At 28.7% G+C, this 20631-nt stretch overlaps 1 protein-coding gene and 1 non-coding gene across 7 annotated transcripts in view; both read right to left on the bottom strand.

Annotated features, from left to right (window-relative positions):
* The window catches only part of TSG101 (tumor susceptibility gene 101), a 65369-nt gene that overhangs the window by 39380 nt on the left and 5358 nt on the right, over window positions 1-20631 (bottom strand). For 4 of the 6 annotated variants that reach the window (XM_075372696.1, XM_075372700.1, XM_075372701.1 and 1 more), the window contains exon 2: window positions 2488-2551. In XM_075372696.1, the coding sequence (XP_075228811.1) occupies window positions 2488-2551 (64 nt within the window). Of the gene's footprint in view, window positions 1-2487; window positions 2552-12609; window positions 12796-12834; window positions 12995-20631 lie in introns of those variants that run through there. The other 2 variants (XM_075372697.1, XM_075372698.1) reach the window with 2 other exon arrangements.
* Window positions 19907-20025, bottom strand: LOC142329607 (5S ribosomal RNA). The gene has a single exon (XR_012757532.1). It is a non-coding gene; the product is annotated as a 5S ribosomal RNA (ribosomal RNA).

Below are 20631 nucleotides of genomic sequence, written 5' to 3'. Positions count from 1 at the left end.
TGATCTACCCAATTTAAACAGCTGTTGCTTCTATTACTTCAGAGACATGCTGGTTAAAGTATGGGATGAATTATCCCATCAGTTGAATGCATACCGCATGATGAAAGGTGCTCACAATGAACATTTATGGGAAAGAACTGTAAGAATTACTCTTTCATTTTATTTGTAATACATTACTGTAAATCACAGATATTAAATACGTATTTAAAAACCTGATATTTTATTATGTGTACACTCTTTATATGAGATTGTAATCTATTGTGCATATACTCAAAAAACTTTGTTTGAAGGCAGTTTAGTTTAAGTATACTTCTCTATCTCTGTCTTTGTAATTCCCCTTACTAAAGTAATTTAATTTACATCTCCATACTTAATTTTCCTCAAACCACATTTAATGTAAAAACAGTGTACACATGCTCTGAGGTAAATTCAAAAAAAATTAATACGTACTTAACCATATGAATAAGTAAATAAAGATCATATTTGAACATATTACTAGGTATTATAATATATTATACTTTAACCAATACCCAGTCCAGAGTGAAATTCAGAGGTGAACTCTCTCAACCCTTCTACATAAAAACTGGATTGAGGCAAGGAGACGGCCTCTCGCCACTCCTTTTTAACTGCGCCCTCAAATTTGTCATGAGAAAATGGTATGAAATAAATCCCAAAAATATAAAAATGGGTACTAAGAAAAACTCCATCACACTAAATTGCCTAGGATTTGCAGATGACCTCGCTCTTTTAGCAAATAATATTCAAGAAGCCAAAACACAAATCATGAGCCTTCAAAACCTAGCACAAAAGATAGGGCTTCATATCTCTTTCGAAAAAACTGAACTAATGGCCATAGATCCTCTGGTAATAGAGCACATTACGGTAAACAATCAGAAAATTAAAATAGTAAAACAATTTAAATATCTAGGGGAAATAACTTATAATTTAAATGAAAAAGTGACATGGCAAAACAGGACAAATAAAATGATTAAATCCCAAAAATTAACTTGGTCAACATATAACAAAAAATGCCTTTCTGCTAAAACAAAACTTAAACATTATAAAACTGTAGTACAGCCAGAAGTCACCTATGGAAGCGAGACCCTTTTCAAAATCACTCAGAAAAACCGAATTGAAAAAATTCTGAAAATAGAGAGGAGAATTGTCAGAACGTGTATCAATAAAAAACACCAAAAAGAAGGCCAATGGTGGATTGTGCCAAATGAGGTGGTGTATCGAGAAATAGAGCCTGTTACTGATACTATGCGGAAAAAAATAATCTCTTTCTTCGGTCATCTCATAAGGACACCGCAAACAAGACTGTCAAGAAATATCATTGAAAAGCTCTGGTTCCAAAAGCTAGAAGTAGGATGGATCAAAGAAATTAGAGAAGATATGAAAGAATTGGGAATTTCCCTGACTGACCTACAGAATAAAACTGGAAAAATTACAAAGCTAAAAGATAAGAGCATTAGATTTAAACAAAAGACAGACAAACGACAAAATACAACAAAGAGGGTGTTTACGGATGAAGAAAAGAAAGCAAGATCTGAACGGATGAAGAAATACTGGGCAGCTCGAAAGAGTAAAATAACACGCTTTTCTCAGAAAAGATCCAACTAAAATTGACTTAAGTGGTCCCATGTTGGCCGTAAAAGCATAATAATAATAATAATATATTATACTAGGCATTATAACACATTAGTATTTTGATATGGATAACTTCAAATTCACAGATGGTGTAATCAGTCTTTTGTTATTTTTATTTATTTTCTGTTTGGTAACAACAGGATTACAATCTGTTAAGCTACCACACTTTTTTTTATGGTAAAATATGAATTACATAACATACGGCATATTTGACTAGGATTTGAATCCACAACATTTAGCATAAAAGGTAGATGTTACCACTCTGAAGAGGTCAAATATTTTTATATACATTAAAAAAAAAGTTTCAAAATTAACTACTCATGATCAAAGGTTAATTTTCATTGCTTATAACTTTCATTTACCTGAATACAATTATAATGGTTAATGCTTATAACACTAAACTCAGCACTATGATCAAACCACTATAACAATAAACTTGTAACATCATGGGAATTATTGCAAAAAAAAAATAGCTTCAACATTATTTTGTTATTTTTCCAACAAAGAATGTATGTGCTTATGACATCATAAAATAAAAAGCTATATGAAACTCAAATAAAACTGATAAATTAGTAGCATGGAATAGAATACCTAACTAATAAAAATGATTAAGGTCAGAAAACAATAGAAGATTATTTCTGTAAATTTTTTTTAACAAGACAATCAATGCTATTAAATAAACATTTACCACACACAACATTGCTCAATTCTTTCATATCTAATTAAAGTACCTGGCCAGAAACTCTTCCTACATCGCCACTGAAGCACTTAAAGCAAGATTTATTTATTTAACAAGCTAACAACTAATACAGAAAAATTTATTTGTATTTTACTTACTTTTGATAAATACTGCCTGATTTTTACTTCTTCACTTGGAAGCATTTTGGAGTGATGGCGACTTCTGTGGAAAAAAAAAAACTTTAAACTGATGAAGATTTAGCTGTAATGCTTCTGAAGACTAATTTCATATTATATACAAGGCATGTTCCACAAAAAAACAAAGAAACTTTAAGGACAAGCTCTACTGGAGAAAATAATGAAAACAGGTTCATATAAATATAGGTCTGTAAATAATGTTTTCAAGTTATGGCTAGTGAAAGATTTTGCTCGGATTTCAGCTCTTCTAATAAAAAGCCCTACCATAATTTTTGGGAGACAAATTAGGGAAAAATTTGGTGGTCTCTTATGTAATTTGGGCTGGGAAATAGTATAAAACAAGTCTCAGAACTGTAACTCCAATAGTTTTTAAGATATTCGATGTTAAACACTAAGTTTAGTGTCAAAAAACAAGTTTTTTATTTTTATTTTACAATAGCTTTGATAAATAATGCCAAAGATTTAGTAAAAAAACCTTCTAGAGAATTTAATTGTGAGAAAATTAATGTAAATACAGCCAGTAGTTAAATAAAGACTTTTAAAAATCGTATTACTCTTTCTGTACCTAATAAACATTCTTCAGTGCTTCAGCATTTCATTTTAGTTTTCTGTTAAATGCCAAGTAAATCATCGTGTGATTCAGCATAGCCCAGGCACTAATACAAGGCGAATTTCATGTTGCACTGGCTTTCAAAAAACAAAGTTTGATGCATCCTACAGAAAAAAAAAAATCTATATCCTTTCCGCCTGCAAAAAGCTCAAAATTTGCAGCCAACAGATTACCCCCAGTGGTTAAACTTGTGTCATTGTCTTCTAGACAACATGATAAAGTAAATTCAATTTTATTTACTGATAAGCCACTTTTATGAGCAACAGAGTCTTCAATTCTAAAAATAGTCATTTATGGAGCAAAGACAATCCACATGGTACTATGGAAATTAGTTTCCAACACAGATTTCACATTAATGTTTGGTATAGCATTATTTATGATAGAATTCTGGTACCATTTGTTTTCAATGAAAACCTTACGGGAGATGCATACATTCCTTTCTTGAAAAATATTTTACTGACTTTTTTGGAGGATGTTCCTTTACAAACTGGATTGCAAATGATTTTCCAGCACAATGTTGCAGTGCCACATTTTTCTTTAGCAGCTAGGAATCACCTGAATGCTAATTTCTGAAACTGGGTTGGAAATGGTGGACTAATAAATTGGACTCCATGAACACCACTAGATTTCTTCATTTGGGGATATGTGAAAACAACAGAATACCAAAAAAGTTAATAATAAGGAAGAGTTACTTATTAAAAAATATGAAATGCTATTGAGGTTATATGAAATGATCCTGAACTAAAAGCCCCTGGAAATATTTTACGTTGGGCAGAGTGCTGTATACATTGTGAAGGAAGGAATTTCGAACAATTAATGAAACTGAGGTTTGTTATTCTGTTACCATTTATAATTTCATGTATTTTATTTTTTTTGTTTTGCTATATTAAAAATAGTGTATTAGGTATAGAATAATACGACTGTTTATTTTTCAACTGTTTTGCTGCAAAAAAAAACATTTTTAAAATTTACTAAGTTTTTATTGTCTGTAGTTACAAAAACTTCCTCAGAATTAAATTCTCTACAAGTTTTGTTACTAAATCTTTCGCATTTATTAGTCATTTAACAAAGCAATTGTAAACAAAGAAAAAAAAATTTGTTTTGATGCTGAATTTTGTGTATTATGTCAGATATCTTAAAAATTACTGAAGTTACAATTCCGGAACCTGCTTTATTCTATTTTTCAACACAAATTACATAAGAAATCCAAAACTACTGTACGTTTTGGGACCCAAAACTTACAGTAGCAGGCAACTTCTTTTTATTAGGAGAGCTGAAATCCGAGCAAAACAGCATTTCCAAATCTATGTTTAAATGAACTTTTTTCATTATTTTCACCAGTACAACAAGTTCTGAAAGTTTCCATGTTTCTTTGTGGGACATCTGTATATAAAAATTATTTGAAATTGCATAATATTTGTTTAAGAACTACAAATTTTTAAGGTTTTGTTGAGTTTTCATAAAAGTATTAAACATAAATTTAATATTTTGCATTTAATGATTACAAAAACCAAAAAATAAATTACAATAATTCTTGCGTAGCTTTTCATGTGAATTGCACATAAATTAATATTAAAAAAATGTTCCTAGTCTATTTCATCAGAGAATTTTCCAACTGTCCTGTACAAATGATGAATTAAAAATTTGAAACTCTACTAGTTTTACTAAAAGCAATTTTTCTAAACATGTTTACAGCAGGAATTTTAAAAGAACTGGAGACTTCTTTCATTGTAAAATTCTACGGAAGAAATACATAATGAATTTACTATAGTTACATCCTCAAAGAATAGGAAAGGTGTTACCAGAAGAGATTTTATTTCTTTTAGTGCCTTGGAAGAGAATGCTAAAGTTTCACAACTAAACGTGTACTACTAACATGAGAACAAGGCAGAATAATGTTTGGGAACTTAGGTTTTTTATATTCCTAATGATAAGTCACTAAAAGACATCTTTAACATTAGGATGCTCTTGGGAATTCTGTTAATTACATATGCATAAATGGTTTGCAGATCAAGATTGAGAATAAATATTAAGGCAAATTGCATCTGAGCAGCAAAATTAAATAATTGTAGAATTAATTCTTCCACTAACTGCATTCATTTTATTCTTCATCATTTAGTATTTTCAGAGATCTCTGCTTCTTCAGAACATTGATTACAGAATTAAAGGTATTCATAAAATAAAATGCAGAGGAAAACTGTCCGAAAAATTCTACATCGGAATCATAATTGAAAATTTAGAAAATGCTTTCAGTATTATTTACAAGCTTTATCAAAATTTTACTTGATTTATTCAATATAACCAAAGAAATCGAACAACACAGATTACATTAGGGAAAATGTTACTTTAAAATATGCATTTTAAATGCAATTTTTAAGGCATAGATAACATGCAAACATGAGAAATAAATAGAAACAAATTCCTTCTGTTCACAAAATACATAAATAAAAAGCAGTGAAAATATCAAAATATATAATTAACAATAAAATTTAGGCATGATAATTAAATTATGAAAATAATAATTTAACTAAAATGATTCAACCTGTACTTAAAATATATATTTAGTTTATGGTAAAACAAAACAATATTTCATTATCTCCAATATATCATATTAACATGAAAACAGTACATTTTATATCAGTGATCATGATGGTAAAAATGCCTATTTTATCTGTTTCTCTCTATTTCTAATATCTCTTGCAAATATATAGCAAACAATATATTATTATAAACTCAATTTTATTTAATTATACAAATGGAAAATGTTCTCTAGTCTGTAAATGTAAATTGAATGAATTTACGGAAAGCAAAGAATCGCTAAAAAATAGAGGTTTTACAACATATAAGTATTATCAATTGATGACCATTTAAAGAATTCCTGAATAAAGGAAATCTGTTTCTTTAAATTAATACAACATAAGTTATTTAATAAAAATGAAAACTGTTCTTAAATTATCAGGAATTAATTCTTTGTACAGTGTAATGAAATGCACAGTAGTGAAATTTGCAATTAAAAAAAAAAATTTCAACCAAAAATACAAATTATATATATATATATCTCAAATATAAAAATCACAAAAATAAATATTTATACATATCATGCAGTTTTAGAGATTTATAATAAATATCACACTTCATCAAGAAACAATTGCATCATTACACATGTGATCCTTAGAATGCAATAAGCTGACTTCCTGATGATGTAGTAATTCTAGCTGAGAGTAAAAGAGATTTAGAAGAAACAAGGAATGGCATCGATGAAGTTATATGCAAGAACTACCGCATGAAAATAAACAAGAACAAAACTAATGTAATGAAATGTAGTAGAAATAATGAAGATAATTTACATAATGAGTACATAATTTAAATAACGAAGATTTTTACACTGAATGTAAAAACAGGAAGAGAAAAGATTATGGAGGTAGAAGAATTTTGTTATTTAGGAAGTAGAATTACTAAAGATGGACAAAGCAGGAGTGATATAAAATGCCGAATATCACAGGTAAAATGAGCCTTCAGTCAGAAATATAATTTGTTTACATCAAAAATTAATTTAAACGTCAGGAAAACATTTTTGAAAGTATATGTTTGGAGCGTAGCTTTATATAAAAGTGAAACTTGGACGATCGGAGTACCTGAGAAGAAAAGATTAGAAGCTTTTGAAATGTGATGCTGAAATAGGAGAATGTTAAACAGATGGGTGGATAAAGTGCCAATGAAGAGGTGTTGCAGCAAATCGATGAAGAAAGAAGCATTTGGAAAAATATAGTTAAAAGAAGAGACAGACTTAGGCCTCATATTAAGGCATTCTGGAATAGTCACTTCAATATTGGAGGGGCAGGTAAAAGGGAAAAATTGTGCAGGCAGGCAACATTAGGAATATGTAAAACAAATTGTTAGGGATGTAGGGGGTATACCAAAATGAAATGACTAGCACTAGATAGGGAATCTTGGAGGGCTATATCAAACCAGTCAAATGACTGAAGACAAAGAAAAAACTGATTTTATATAAAAAATATTTTCAAATATTTACTCTTGAAATAATATTATTTCACATATTTCTATTTTAATTAAGTAATATGGACATTAATTAAATCTATTTTTAACTTTATAATTAATACTTCACTTTATGATGTTGCTAGGATCAAGTGTCCCTTGATCCATACTGGGCATTAACTTACTTTAGCTACAGAGTACCATATCTACACATTGCTGATACGATCTATAAATTGTACTATTATGTACAGATCAGTATAAAATATTTATTTTACAAAGATGTAAAAAAGGTAGGTGAAAAAATGTTAAATAAGTTTCAAGAAAAAATCTACAAAAATCTCATATACAGAATTCTGGCAGTGAGCGAGTCTTTAATAACAAAACATCCAGGGAAATCTAAACTAAGTAAACATTCCATTAAGTAGATATAAAATGAACTACACAAAATAACATTTTTATATTAATGTAAAATATTAAGAAATCATCATTAAATAAATGTTGATAAAAAAAAGAAAAAGAATAATAAAGATTACTGCAGAGTTCAAGGAAAGATTTAAGAAATTAGGGAAAAATAGGGAGCCTCACAACAGAGATGGAACATAAACTGATAAATTAGAAATCATAATTCTGCCATTACTGATCTTTGCTAATATTTTTACACATTCATACAACAGGGAAAAAAGTGTATTGGAATGGTGTGAACTATAAAAAATTTATTTTAATCTTTTTTTTTTTGTTTGCAATCACTCCTTATTTAAAATAATCAACAAATCTATGCCACTAATGAGAACTATTACAATTTAGAAGTGTATAATTAAGCTACAGTTTAATCCAATATTTTTATTAATTTAATTATTTTATATAAACAAAATAAAAATTTGTTATATTATTTTCAACAAAGGTTTGGCCTCCTTTGAGCATTCTGTTTGTACAAACAGAAAATATGTGCACGGAATATATGTGTAGAATATTGATGGGACATTTAATTACAATGCATATCTTCATTTTGCTATGTGCAAAATGTCAATATATTACTGCTCTGCTAAGATTTTTGTTTGTCTTTTATTTTCACTTCCTATTTATAAATTGAAATTATATTTTATTATTCTGTTTTTTCAATAAAAATTAGTTAAATTTTACTGAACATTCAGTAGAAACAATACAATCATTTTTACATTCAATATAAATAACAGATGCACAGTGTACATAATATGCATATGCACATATAATGTAAGCTGAAGACAATTTAAATATGCATAGCATGATGTGTATAATACAGGTATTTCAAAATGAATATCACGGTTTTAAAGTTATGAAACATTTATTAAGTTTTATTTACATCGATAAATTATAATGAAATGAAAGAGCAACTCAAACAATTTTTTCCTGTAAGTGTTCAATATAAGGACTATTCATCACAGCACACATCCAGATGGTCAGATCATCCCATACTTTAATCAGCAAATCTGCAATAACTGATACGACAGATGCTTCAATCCTGTGTCTCAAGTTGGGTACATAAGCTGGTAACAGAGTTCTAGTATAACTAAATCTATTTGAAAGGTTTTTTCATTTCATGTATAATTAATCAATGTAAGTGAAAGTTAAGAAATACTACATAGTTTCAAAACCCCAACATTCACTTTGAAACACACGGTACATATGCGCATAATTAACACATGTAGCATGAAGCGAATGCAGTAAACTGACTAAAGCTATAATTCCTGCAATTAAAATACACTCTGCTGAAACTCTTACAGGCATTTCGCCTTCCAACTGCATGTAACAAATCACAGTGGATTAATAGTAAATATGAGATTGTCCACAATTTACAAAAAATAAAAAAATTATTAACACATTGTGGGTTTGGGAATACAGTTCAAGATTATTGTGCCTTCACTAGACATTAAATCAATATCATTAGGAGAAAAAAGAAAATGTGATCATCCATTTAAAGCTAAAAAGCCACTGCTCATACTAATTAAAGTAGAAAATAAAATAAAGTTATAATTTTTTTTTATGTTTTTGTTTCTTTTTAATGAAATGATTTTAGTTTTTGAAAGTAAATTTTGTAAACAGAAAATTAAATAATTTCAAGTGTCATAACTTTCTTTAAGATAACAATTTCACTTTTGATGTAAAGGGCACTAGGCAAGTTTTGCAATATGACTATTTTTTATAATTTTTCAAAATAATTTCCTTCAAATATTATACACTTCTCCATCCTTCATGATTACCCTTCAAAGAAACCCTGTCAAGTTTCACTGGAGATCTGGCACACTCATTATCTCAAGATCTTAGTTGGTCATCTCACTCATAAAGTGCAAACTACCTTTCAATCAATTCTTTATCTCGGGGAACAGTGTGAAGTCACATTGAGCGAGGTCAGAACTGTAGGGACAGTAATTTAACAGTCTTAGTCAGTGCTGCACAATTACTCAGAGCACACTTTGGAGCAGTGCACTGGAGTGTTGGTGAAGAAATCATATAACCTGAACTTGGAACATCCTCAAGGCCAAAATTTCTAATTAAGACAATCCTCTGCAAGCATAAGAGTTACTTCCTAGTCATCATCACTTAACTTATTGGCAGAATTATACAGCGAAATTTCCCAGTATTCAGTTTTCAACCATTAAGACACTAACTCTTTTCACTAACACAGCTAAAATGTAAATGACAATGAGACAGGACTAGAGCAGTTACAGTGCAAGTTGGGACCTGTCTAATCACATGCTAACTTGTAACTGTATGATGATCTGTTTTATTATATTGCAAATCTCTCCTAGTGCAATTTGTAAAATACAATATAAACAGAATATAGACTATATAACATCTTTATCATATAAACTATAGAATCTCTTCTAGTGACACTAGATGAGATACTGAATGTATGAGAGGTTATCTCTAAAGGACCGTTTAGACCATTTCATTGTAAAAAAATTTATTCTGAAAACTTTATAAATATTTTTATTTCTTTTAAACTACATACCTTACACTACTGCATTATATAATCGTCACATGAATTAAGGCATTTATCATAGCGATACACCAGCTTCAATATACCCTCGTTGTATCTTCTGCTGCGAGTCCATTTAAAAAACGGACTGTGAAAGATTAACAGCATTTTAAAGTTCATCATCACCCATGAATTGCTTACCACTCAAAAATGTTATCAATTTCCTAAACAAATGGTAATCAGATAGAGTAAATAGTGGGTAATCGTAAATTTCCCGTCCAAATGTTCTCAGTAAATCACATGTCAGACCTGCAACATGTGAATGTGCATTATCGTGCTGCAGGATGACACCATCGGTCAGCCGCCCATGCTGCCGATTTTGAATGACGCGCTGTAACTTAGGTAGAGTTTCGCAGTAGGCTTCTGCATTTATAGTCGTTACACATGGCATAAAATCAATCAGCAGTAAGCCAAACTGATCCCAAAGGCTGTCACTTGATCTTTGTTGGTCTGGGTTGGTGACTGAGGATGACGCTTCTCTATGGCGTGTAATACAAAATCCACCAATAACAACTGAATTAAGGAACTCATCACCTTTTTCTGTGTAACGCATCAAAAATTCCAAAGCAGATCCCATTCAGATTTTTTGTGATGTTCCGTTAAGATGTGCGGCACCCAACATTCACAAATCTTTCTGAAGTCTAAATGGTCATCAACAATGCGACTGATAACAGCTCTTGAAACATCAGGAAAAACAAGGGCCCAGTCAGAATTTGTTGAGTGACGATCTTTTCTGATTTCATCACCAACGCGTTTCAACAAGTCCTCAGTGATTATCAAGGGCCTCCCCGAGCATTTGTTATTTCTAAACCTTTCACACCATTCTTGGATGTTTCTTTCATTCATTACATTATCATCGTACACAGCAACCGACTGCCAATGAATTTCAGCTGGCTTGACGTTTTGAAGGTTTAAAGAACATATGACTCCATGTATTTCACAGTTGGCAGCAATATCGATTTTCCTATTCATTTTATAATGTAATAACTCACACGTAATCAGATACTACAACGCGACAACTTACAAACAACAATGCAACATTATTAGCATGGCCATGAATGACGCAGGTTCGCCAACCTTAAGGAGAGAAATTTCCCAGCAGTCTTTACTTTAGAGATACCTCTCGTACATTATAATTATTATCCATCCATTTCCTATACTATGAATTTAGTTTGTCTATTGCATTTCCATTATTTTTACCTGGTAAAACTGATTATTTAACTAACACCATTACACATTGTATTTTCAATTTTCATACTTCTGTGCGTAACATATTATATGAGGAAAATAAAATATTTAACCGAGGAATTTAATCATTTTTACTGTGCAATTTATAAGCTGTATTGTATTATATCTGTTCTAAATGCCAACATATTCATACCACTTTGAAATTTGTTCTACTTGAAACTAATAATAACAAAGTAACAGTTCATGCAATCTTGAATTATGGCATTTGACTAGAAACTAGATGTAATTCTTTAGTTTTATTTGACAGGGAAAACAAGGGCCTATGTAAAACAAATATTAAGTTAACTCTATGTAAGCTAGTAATTACCTAAAAACATAAAAATAAAAAGGAATAAAACTAAAGATCCTTCATTTCATTACGGTAATATACTCTATAAATGGTAAATGCTATAACCTCACTTCTGTGAACTATCACTCACATCCTGATTCAGGCATGATTTTTATCAGTAAAGTTATTTCAAATGTAGATTTAAAATGTTATTATTAAATTACATGTAGTGATTAAGCATCCAAGTATAAGAACATATAAGTTATAGTTTCAAATATAAAAAAAGGAATTTGTTATGTATAAAATAAATAAATAAATCCTGAGTAATGGGAAGAATTTGGAGCCTATTAATCTGTTTGAAGACAAAACCAAATATAATGAATATCAGATATATCATTTAATGAATCATGGATACCTAACCTAAAAGTTACCTAACCAGACTATAAGAATTTAGCATAGAATTATGAAAAAAAGAAACATTAAAAAAAATGAAATATGAGCAAAAGAAGCAACCAATTAATTATAATAATCTTAATTATAATAATAATTTCATAGACTGAATTTGAACAAAACGATTCATGAAAAATATTATGCAACCAGTTTCTTTAAAAAATAAAATAGAATTACCTCTAGTCCAATTAAGATATACAAACAAATTTTAAACAATACCCTCTTATCAGAGAGTAACAAGATAAACAAACGTGAATATAGTTAACATAAAAGATGCAATGAATAATATGCATAGACAATGAATAGTATTCGCGATTAACTTAGTTCATCCACTAGCCAATTTAAAGTTAGAAAAATACTCATTAATAAACAAATAAATTTTACAGAATCTGTCATGTAACAAATTACATTCTACGTATAAATCCTAAACACCTGTCGAACTGTTTACAAAAAAAAAACAAATTCATTAAAAAATATTTCAGTACATTTCATTACCCAAGATATTTTCAGGTCTTCAGTAATAGCTAGATACGGCTCATATCAATCATACGTAGCAAATTAAACAGAAGAAAAAGTAATATGACTTGATTTAATAAATTTATACTGTACAAGAACGATAAAATGAAATAAGCTAGACGACTCGCTTCCAACATTAGCCTGATGTAACAGTTAACACAATGACAAATATAAATCTACACAAAAACAAGAAGGCGTACTTACCAGTACGGTAACTCTAGTAACACGATCACTAAACAAATAAATACAAAAAAAAATTACGCTCACAAGTTACACAATTGACACCTAATTCAATTTATCCTTGATTACAAAGGATCATATGATCAGCTGTATGGCAACAACTCTAAACTTCAGAAATAATTGTCAACTTTTACGAAAAATTGTGCAACGTAAAATTGAATTCCACTCAATGTGTTCAGTAATATTTTTATCTCGTGCAGTCGTAAAAAATTGTAAAAAATCTATTAATTTAACATTTTAATTGGTTATAAAAATATTTCAGCCGTCTGTTGATACTTTACCTGTTTCCGGCAACTAAAAAATGAATACTTTAAACAAAACGACGCGGCAAAAAATTATTTAAATAATAACAAATGAATAAAGATTTATTGAATTTAAATGCATTAAATACAAAATGAAAATTGTATTCCTATAAATTTGCATCTAAGAATGATTTTTTATTTTATTTGAAAGCTATATATGTACATAAACAAATTTTATCTTTCATTCAGAAACTTTATCTTTTATTTGATCTTTTATTCAAGAAATTTTATCTTTTAGTTTTTACTGTAAAGTTTACCAAAGAACAACATAATTTTTTTACATTTATTATTTTATTAGGGCTTACTTTATTGTTTCTTTCTGAATGAAACAGTTGCTAATAGAAACATAAAAGTATAAGCTACAGTTTTTACAGGGATTAGGTTTTATAAAAGTTTTGTGATAGATTTTGTGCTTTTTAAGAATTTTACAGTAGAATATCAGTAATCCAAACTAAATAGATCAATATCAGTTTAAACGTTTTATTTGTTAAGGTAAATTACTAAAATTATTGAATAATAAATAAAATTAATTGTTATAAATAAATAGATGAGTTGTACTTAAGATTTTTATTGCAAAGCAAGTGTAACTTGCACTTTAGAATTAAGAATTTTGGAAATAGTATGATAAAAAAAAGAAGAAAATAGAAATACTGTTCAGTAGGTTTAGAACAAATGTTTAGCCTATCAAAAATTACACGTTTTGACAAATCAAAAGTTATTTATGATTCTTCTTCCTACACCAATTTTTAACAAAACTTTTTCTCACCCAGGTCTCTACTGCAAGTTATTGTACCAAAAATAGTTCTGTAGGACACAATACAGTTTATTTATTCTTGTTTGAAACTAATGAAATTTGTAGTAGAGTTAAACTAATCTTACTAAGCTCAGTGTTGAACTCATCTGTAGCTTCATTTTTCAGGTTTTAGGGTGTGGTAATTCATTTCAGTATGCTGTATTTGATGTAATGGATCACAATAGAAGATCTTTTTCAATTTTGTATGCTGTTCTTCAGCTACAGTTTTCTTTTCCTTCACCCATTTTCATTCTTCATGAACTTCAATCTATCTTTTAATCTTAATTCTCTTCATCCTCATTAATCTGATTTTAACTTCTTATAGATTTAATGTTTATAATCTCATTTTCTAGTAGGCCAGTAGTACCAACACATTTATCGCCCTTGACTAACGCTAACCATTTAGAAAACCTGCATTCTATAGAAATGTGTATATATTTTTGTTGTAAGTAGATATAACAATATTTTATATCTGAAGATAAAAGTACCAGAAAAATTTCGCATTTGCAATTTACAAGTTTATTAACTAGAAGGATTTAAACTATCTGATAGTAAAGAATTGTTGCATGATGATTTATATATAAATGTAATATCACTAACTGCATTGATATTATACCAATAATAATTATTGAGTTATTTATGTAGTCAAGAGTCTAACATTTCTGGAGGTCTTGATACATGGTAAGTTCATGTGGAATGATCAAGTTCATTATGTTTGCAAAAAAAAAAAAAAAACAAAGTGTACTATTGTACTTTTTTTATTAAATATCTTATGCCTACATATATATCACTCTGAAATATAATGTATATGTCATCTTTTGGAAATTATTTCAAAAAGCCAAATTAGTTTTTAAGATTCAAAAACAGCCTGTTAGTTACTTTCTGTTTCCATGAATATGAATCATGTCAACCTACATTTATTAAACAGAAAAATATATTTAAGAATGAGCTATCTTTGTTTAAAAAAACATAAAACTCATTCATAAAAAAATAACAATACAATATATATCTCTATCAAATCAGAGTACAGTACATATTTAAGTGTATAACAGGGTTCTTGTCATGTTACAATTACAATTTTTAATAAATTACAGAATTATTTTAAAGATCTTCCCACCAATTTATTTAAAATAAAATTAAAAGATTTTCTTTTACAGAGGTGATACATCTCTTCTGATGAGTTTTTAAATAATAATAAAAAAGAATTTTATGCATTTTCATTTAATCTGTACAGATAATATGCACTTAAATAATTCTTATCACCTAGATTTTTTATTTATTCAATTTATTAAATATTTTCATATAATCTAATTTATTATTATTTTATGTATTTATTATTATTAACACCTAATATCTATTTTAACAGCTATTTTTTTTTTTTTTAATTTTATGATTATGTATTTCAGGATGCTATTATGATCAAGGTTTTACAAATGATTCCCCTGATCCATCTGGGCAAAAGCTGGGGCAGATCCTTTAATAATGTATTTTTATGTGACAAACAGATTAAAATATTTATTTACAAGTTAGCTACATCTTTTTGCAGTATCATTTTTTAAGCATTGCTGATTTTTGAGATTGAAGTTTGAACCCACACTATTTTTATGTTATGTAAACATAACAAACAACACATGTTTAACTTCAGACATAAACGATTTAATGGTGAAATCAGTGATGCAGTTTAATTTTTGTTTTACAGAAATATTAATCATCATATACTTAATATTGTGTATTGGGTCTTTAGGTTAGTCAGTAAAACTGAAAGTTAATTAAAAGAAGGAAGGACATTTGTATAATTTTTTACAGATTGAGAAATATATGTATAATAATAATAATAATAATAATAATAATAATAATTATATACACTTTGATATAAACTGACAATTAAGGGTTTTTTAGGCTCAAACTACTGATACCTTAATGTAATTAATCAATAATAAAGCAGTTTAATAGGTTAGACTAGGCTACTAAACTTGGTTAGTATCATTTATAAACCTGTATTTTTATGATTCAATAAACTTCTGTAATAGGTATTACTCCAACATATTGATTTGTTTTCATCAGCTTATTTAATACATATTATATTACTGAACTAGTGAAAGGAAGCACAAAATTAATTGTGCCCCTCCTAGAATTTGGAAAGAAAACTGCAAATAAGATATGAAAGAAATTTAAAATAAATAAATAAATAACAAAAAAAGTAAAATTACATCTTTTTAATGATCATCACCTTCATCACAATTGTTATTATTTTATATAATTATTTTTCTTTTAGTTTTTGTTATATAAAGGTTTGAATTTTAGCATGCCATGCCCATTAGGAAACTGGGGAGGAAAGTGATTTTTCTTTTGCCTTCTTCACTGACTAGGCCTCTTGATATAAAAAAGTTCATTGATGCTCTTTTGCAGGGTGGCAGGAGGAGATTCCTACTTTAAATCCAAAGTGGCAGCTTCCAATTTGACTCTGTTTTGTAGTAAACTGCATTTAAAGATTTTATTAATGGTTCAAGCAGTTTATTTGTATATTTAAGTCACAGCAGTGGTAGCATTTCAGTCTTCTAATAAAGAAGTCTTGAGTTTGAGTCTATGAGTTGTTTTTTTAACCTTGATTTTTTCTTACATACAGAGTGATTTCATATTGCATGGAAATCTGTCGGAAGATAATTCTATAGCCAAAAATAAGAAAAAAAGTTCATATAAACAAAGTTCAGAAAATGGTTCACTAGTGAGTTTCAGGTTGCAAAATATTTAGCTCTGGTTTCTGTTCCCTCTGTGAAATTAAATCGTACTAAAATACTAGGGTATAAATTAAGGGGTAAATTTGGAGCTTCCCTGTGGTTTCTAATCTAAGAAGTTGAATAAAAGTAGTCTAAGATCTTGCATCGCTCTCATGTTTTGCTATAAAGTGTGTGGTGAATGTTATGGGAGCAACCCATTACATACAACACGTGTACAAGAGTTATTAGCACCTGATTTTGATAAATAGATGAAACTCTGTTGATGGTTAATTAGAACCATCCTGATGGTTAAATGTGAACATCATCCTGATTTCTGAAGTTATATTTTTGTTACTGATAAATCCTAATTTACAAGAAATGGCATTGTAAATTATCTAAACACTAATACTTGGGCAGAAGAAAATTCTCATGAGACTGCTACAAGTCATTTACAATGCAATTTTTCACTTAATGTGTGGTGTTGTCCTGTTGGTAATAATCTTATAGGCCCATTTTCTTACCGCCAAGTCTCAATGGAGAGCAGTAGTTACATTTTTTGTAAACAAATCTTATAGAACTCTTGGAAGTGAAGATATTCTACATTCCATTTGTAGGTATAGTGCAGGTGTGGTTTTTAATGATGTCATACCTGCTCACTACTGTCATGATACGATGAATCATAGTAATATGTAACACATAGTAATAATAAACATAGTAAGATATAACACATAGTAAGCAATGAATTGGTCGAAACGGATCAATAAAATTGCCACCTCGATCTCCCAACCTCATGCCAGCAGACTTTTTCCTTTGGGTTTGGATGAAGTTGTTAGTCTATTCTGCTCATATTGGCAAACAAGAAGAATTGGGACATTGTACAGTAGAAGCTGGAGCTACTATTAGGAATAATAATGATGCGATTGGACGTGCCTACCTAGCATGGATTCATCAAGCTGAACTATGCATTGAACAGAATGGCAGCCACATTGAGAACTGCTTTGAAGAAATGTTTGCAACTTTAGCAAGTAAACATTTTGATATTTAATAATTTTTAGAAAAAACCAAAAAGTATGCGATTTTTATTTTTATAATCTACTTTTTATTAATTTTTTTCTGTTATTGATAAGTTTTCTATTTGTTTTCATTTACATTATGTTGTTCAAACATTGGTGAAAATTGTTTTGATTAAAATTGTATCACTTTCCTGATCCAGTTTATGTGTTTTGTTTCTAATTAAAGTTAAACTTCTCAAATTTGTGTTTAATTTTAATAGACAGTATTTACATTAATTTTCTCAGGATTGAATTCTCTACAAAGAAAATTTTCTAGTTAATTTATTTAATAAGGTTATTTTTATTTGTTTATTGGTAAATTATTAAATTAAATTTTTTTTTTTTAATTTTTGGTTAAATTTTATTCCAAAAATTCTAAAAAAGTGTATTTTCCAACAAAACGTTTTAGTGTTTAACCACATTTTTCTTAAAACCTAAGTGAGATAGAGGTCTAGGACTAATTTTATTCAATTTTTTGGATCAAAAACCATGAGGAAGCACCAAATTTACGCTTTGACTTTTACCCAAATAATTTTAGTTTAATTTTACAGAGGGAGCAATAAGCAGAGCTAAATGTTTCATGAGTCAAAACTTGCTAACGAACCATTTTCTGACCTGTGTTTATATGAAATTTTTTCTTATTTTTGGCTATAGAATCATCTCCTGTGAGATTGCCTTGCAATCTGGAATCACTCTGTATACATTATGCCGATGACTTTTTGTTTTATAATTATAATTTTTAGAAGAATCTGGAAAAAAATATGAATTTAATGCTTGCTAATTACTATTTTATTTGAATACTAATCAGTCAGGGCTTATTTCATCCTTCAATCCCAAATTTTTTATTCAAATAAAATAATAATCAGCAGCATGAAATTCATATAGTTTTTTCCAGGTTCTTATAAATGTTATTGGTATAAATACTATAAAAATAACAGAGAAGAACAAAACCTCCAAACTAAATAAAAAACTCACCACTTGGCTATTGTCACTGCTACAACTATAAATATACAAATAATCTTCTTAAACCACTTGAAAATTACTTGGAGCCAAATTTGTAAGCTACCATTTTGTATTTAAAGTAGGGACCCCCTCCTACCACCCTGGAAAAGGCATCAATATCTTCCATTGTTAGCTGTCTACCTGCTGTTGTGAAGAAATTTAATGTTGCACTTAGCTCTCAAAAATGAAATAGGTAATCAGCACTATCAGTGAAACTTTTACTATCTTTACCATAGCTCTACGCTGACTGGCCGTCTGTTTGACTGGCTCTACAGTGAATGTCATTACTCTCAGAAAAAGTAACTTTGACTGGTGATTGTTGACCTTATTAAGTAGGTTACAAATGTAAGAAAGTTAGGGACAGATCACGTAAAAATAGAAATTACATAATATCAACTAATTCATTCATGTAACTAAGTTCCGTCAAATAAATGAACTGGTGACTGCTTTTTAAAATTTATTGTTCAAGCTATAGGTTGTTATATTATTTTTATATAAAATTTTTATTTAAACAAGTTTTAATAGTGCTACATTTTTAACACATATACTTTTACATTTAACGTAATTAAAAATAAAAGACCAAATTTAAGTTAAGGTATTTAATTTAGGTCAAGTTAAGGTCTTAATAAAAGACCTAATTAAGTACCTTAATAAAACTCTTAACTTATCATCATTATTATTCTAGTGTGTTAGTAATTATTTAAAAGGAAAAAATTCTTTATTAGTAGTTCAACAAATTACCTAATGGATGGTATAATCCCTAATGTTAAATGTTGATAAAACTGTTGCACTGTGCTTTTCAGATAAATGGTAACATAGCTGACTGAATTCCCATTAATGATGGTAGTATTTCTGTTGGCCATAAATTAAAATTACTAATTATCTTATTAGAAGATGACAGACTTTTTTGGGATGATTAAATTGAATTCATTGCAACCCTACTGTATTACTTTGAAATGCCTTAATAAAACTTGTCTTAACATCATTAGGAAATATTTATTATGCTTATATGTGTTCCTGTCTGAAATTTGTAGTTTTAGAAGGTCCTCAGCTTAAAGCTAATTTTCCTCTTTGTGAATAAGAAAAAATAAAAAGTTTGAAATTATATTTTAATTAGTAAAGATAAAAAATGAATTTACAATATGAATAAATTATTGTGAAAAAAAGGGATGCCAACAGCACGCGGTATTCCCAAGCGGTCACCCATCCAAGTACTAACCGCGCCCGACGTTGCTTAACTGCGGTGATCAGACGAGAACCGGTGTATTCAACGTGGTGTGGCCGTTGGCAGGAACTTGACTTAATTTATTATTATATAAAATACTTTATTTCGAATATTCAGAGAAAATTTTATACTTTATTTATTATTTACAACAATTTTTACTAAAGATCATACTGTATTAGTGTATTTTAGTCACCGCTTGAGAATACCGAATGTTTCTGTACTTTTTTTTTTACAAATATATTTTCTTCGTTTGAAAAATTCATTTTATATCTTTCTCAGTGAAAATATTAATTAAAAAAAAAAATTATTTTGTTGATTTTCGTGAAAAAAAATAGTTAGCTTTTTGATGAGGACCTTATAAAATTGTATCATCTTTCATCTCTAAAAAAATCAGAACAATTTTAAAAGATACAAAAATGGGTTGATCATTTTTTTGGTGCCTGTAAGTAAGTATGAATTATGTGGATTAATAATTACAAAATAAATTTGTCCTTTTATTTATAGTTATTTGTTTGCAATTTTTGCTGAAAAAACAGTCACTTATTCTTAAAAAATAGCAATATCTATCTCTACTAAACAGGATTATAGAATTATTTTTTTAATACAATAAAATATTTTTTTTTTTTTACAGAAACATTATTGTTCTGTTAATGAATTTTTTAACAATGCT

This window comes from Lycorma delicatula, chromosome 8, assembly GCF_047948215.1.
Source record: "Lycorma delicatula isolate Av1 chromosome 8, ASM4794821v1, whole genome shotgun sequence".
NCBI lineage: Eukaryota > Metazoa > Arthropoda > Insecta > Hemiptera > Fulgoridae > Lycorma > Lycorma delicatula.
Note: the sequence above shows the minus strand (reverse complement) of the source record. Positions and strands in the feature narration are given on the sequence as shown.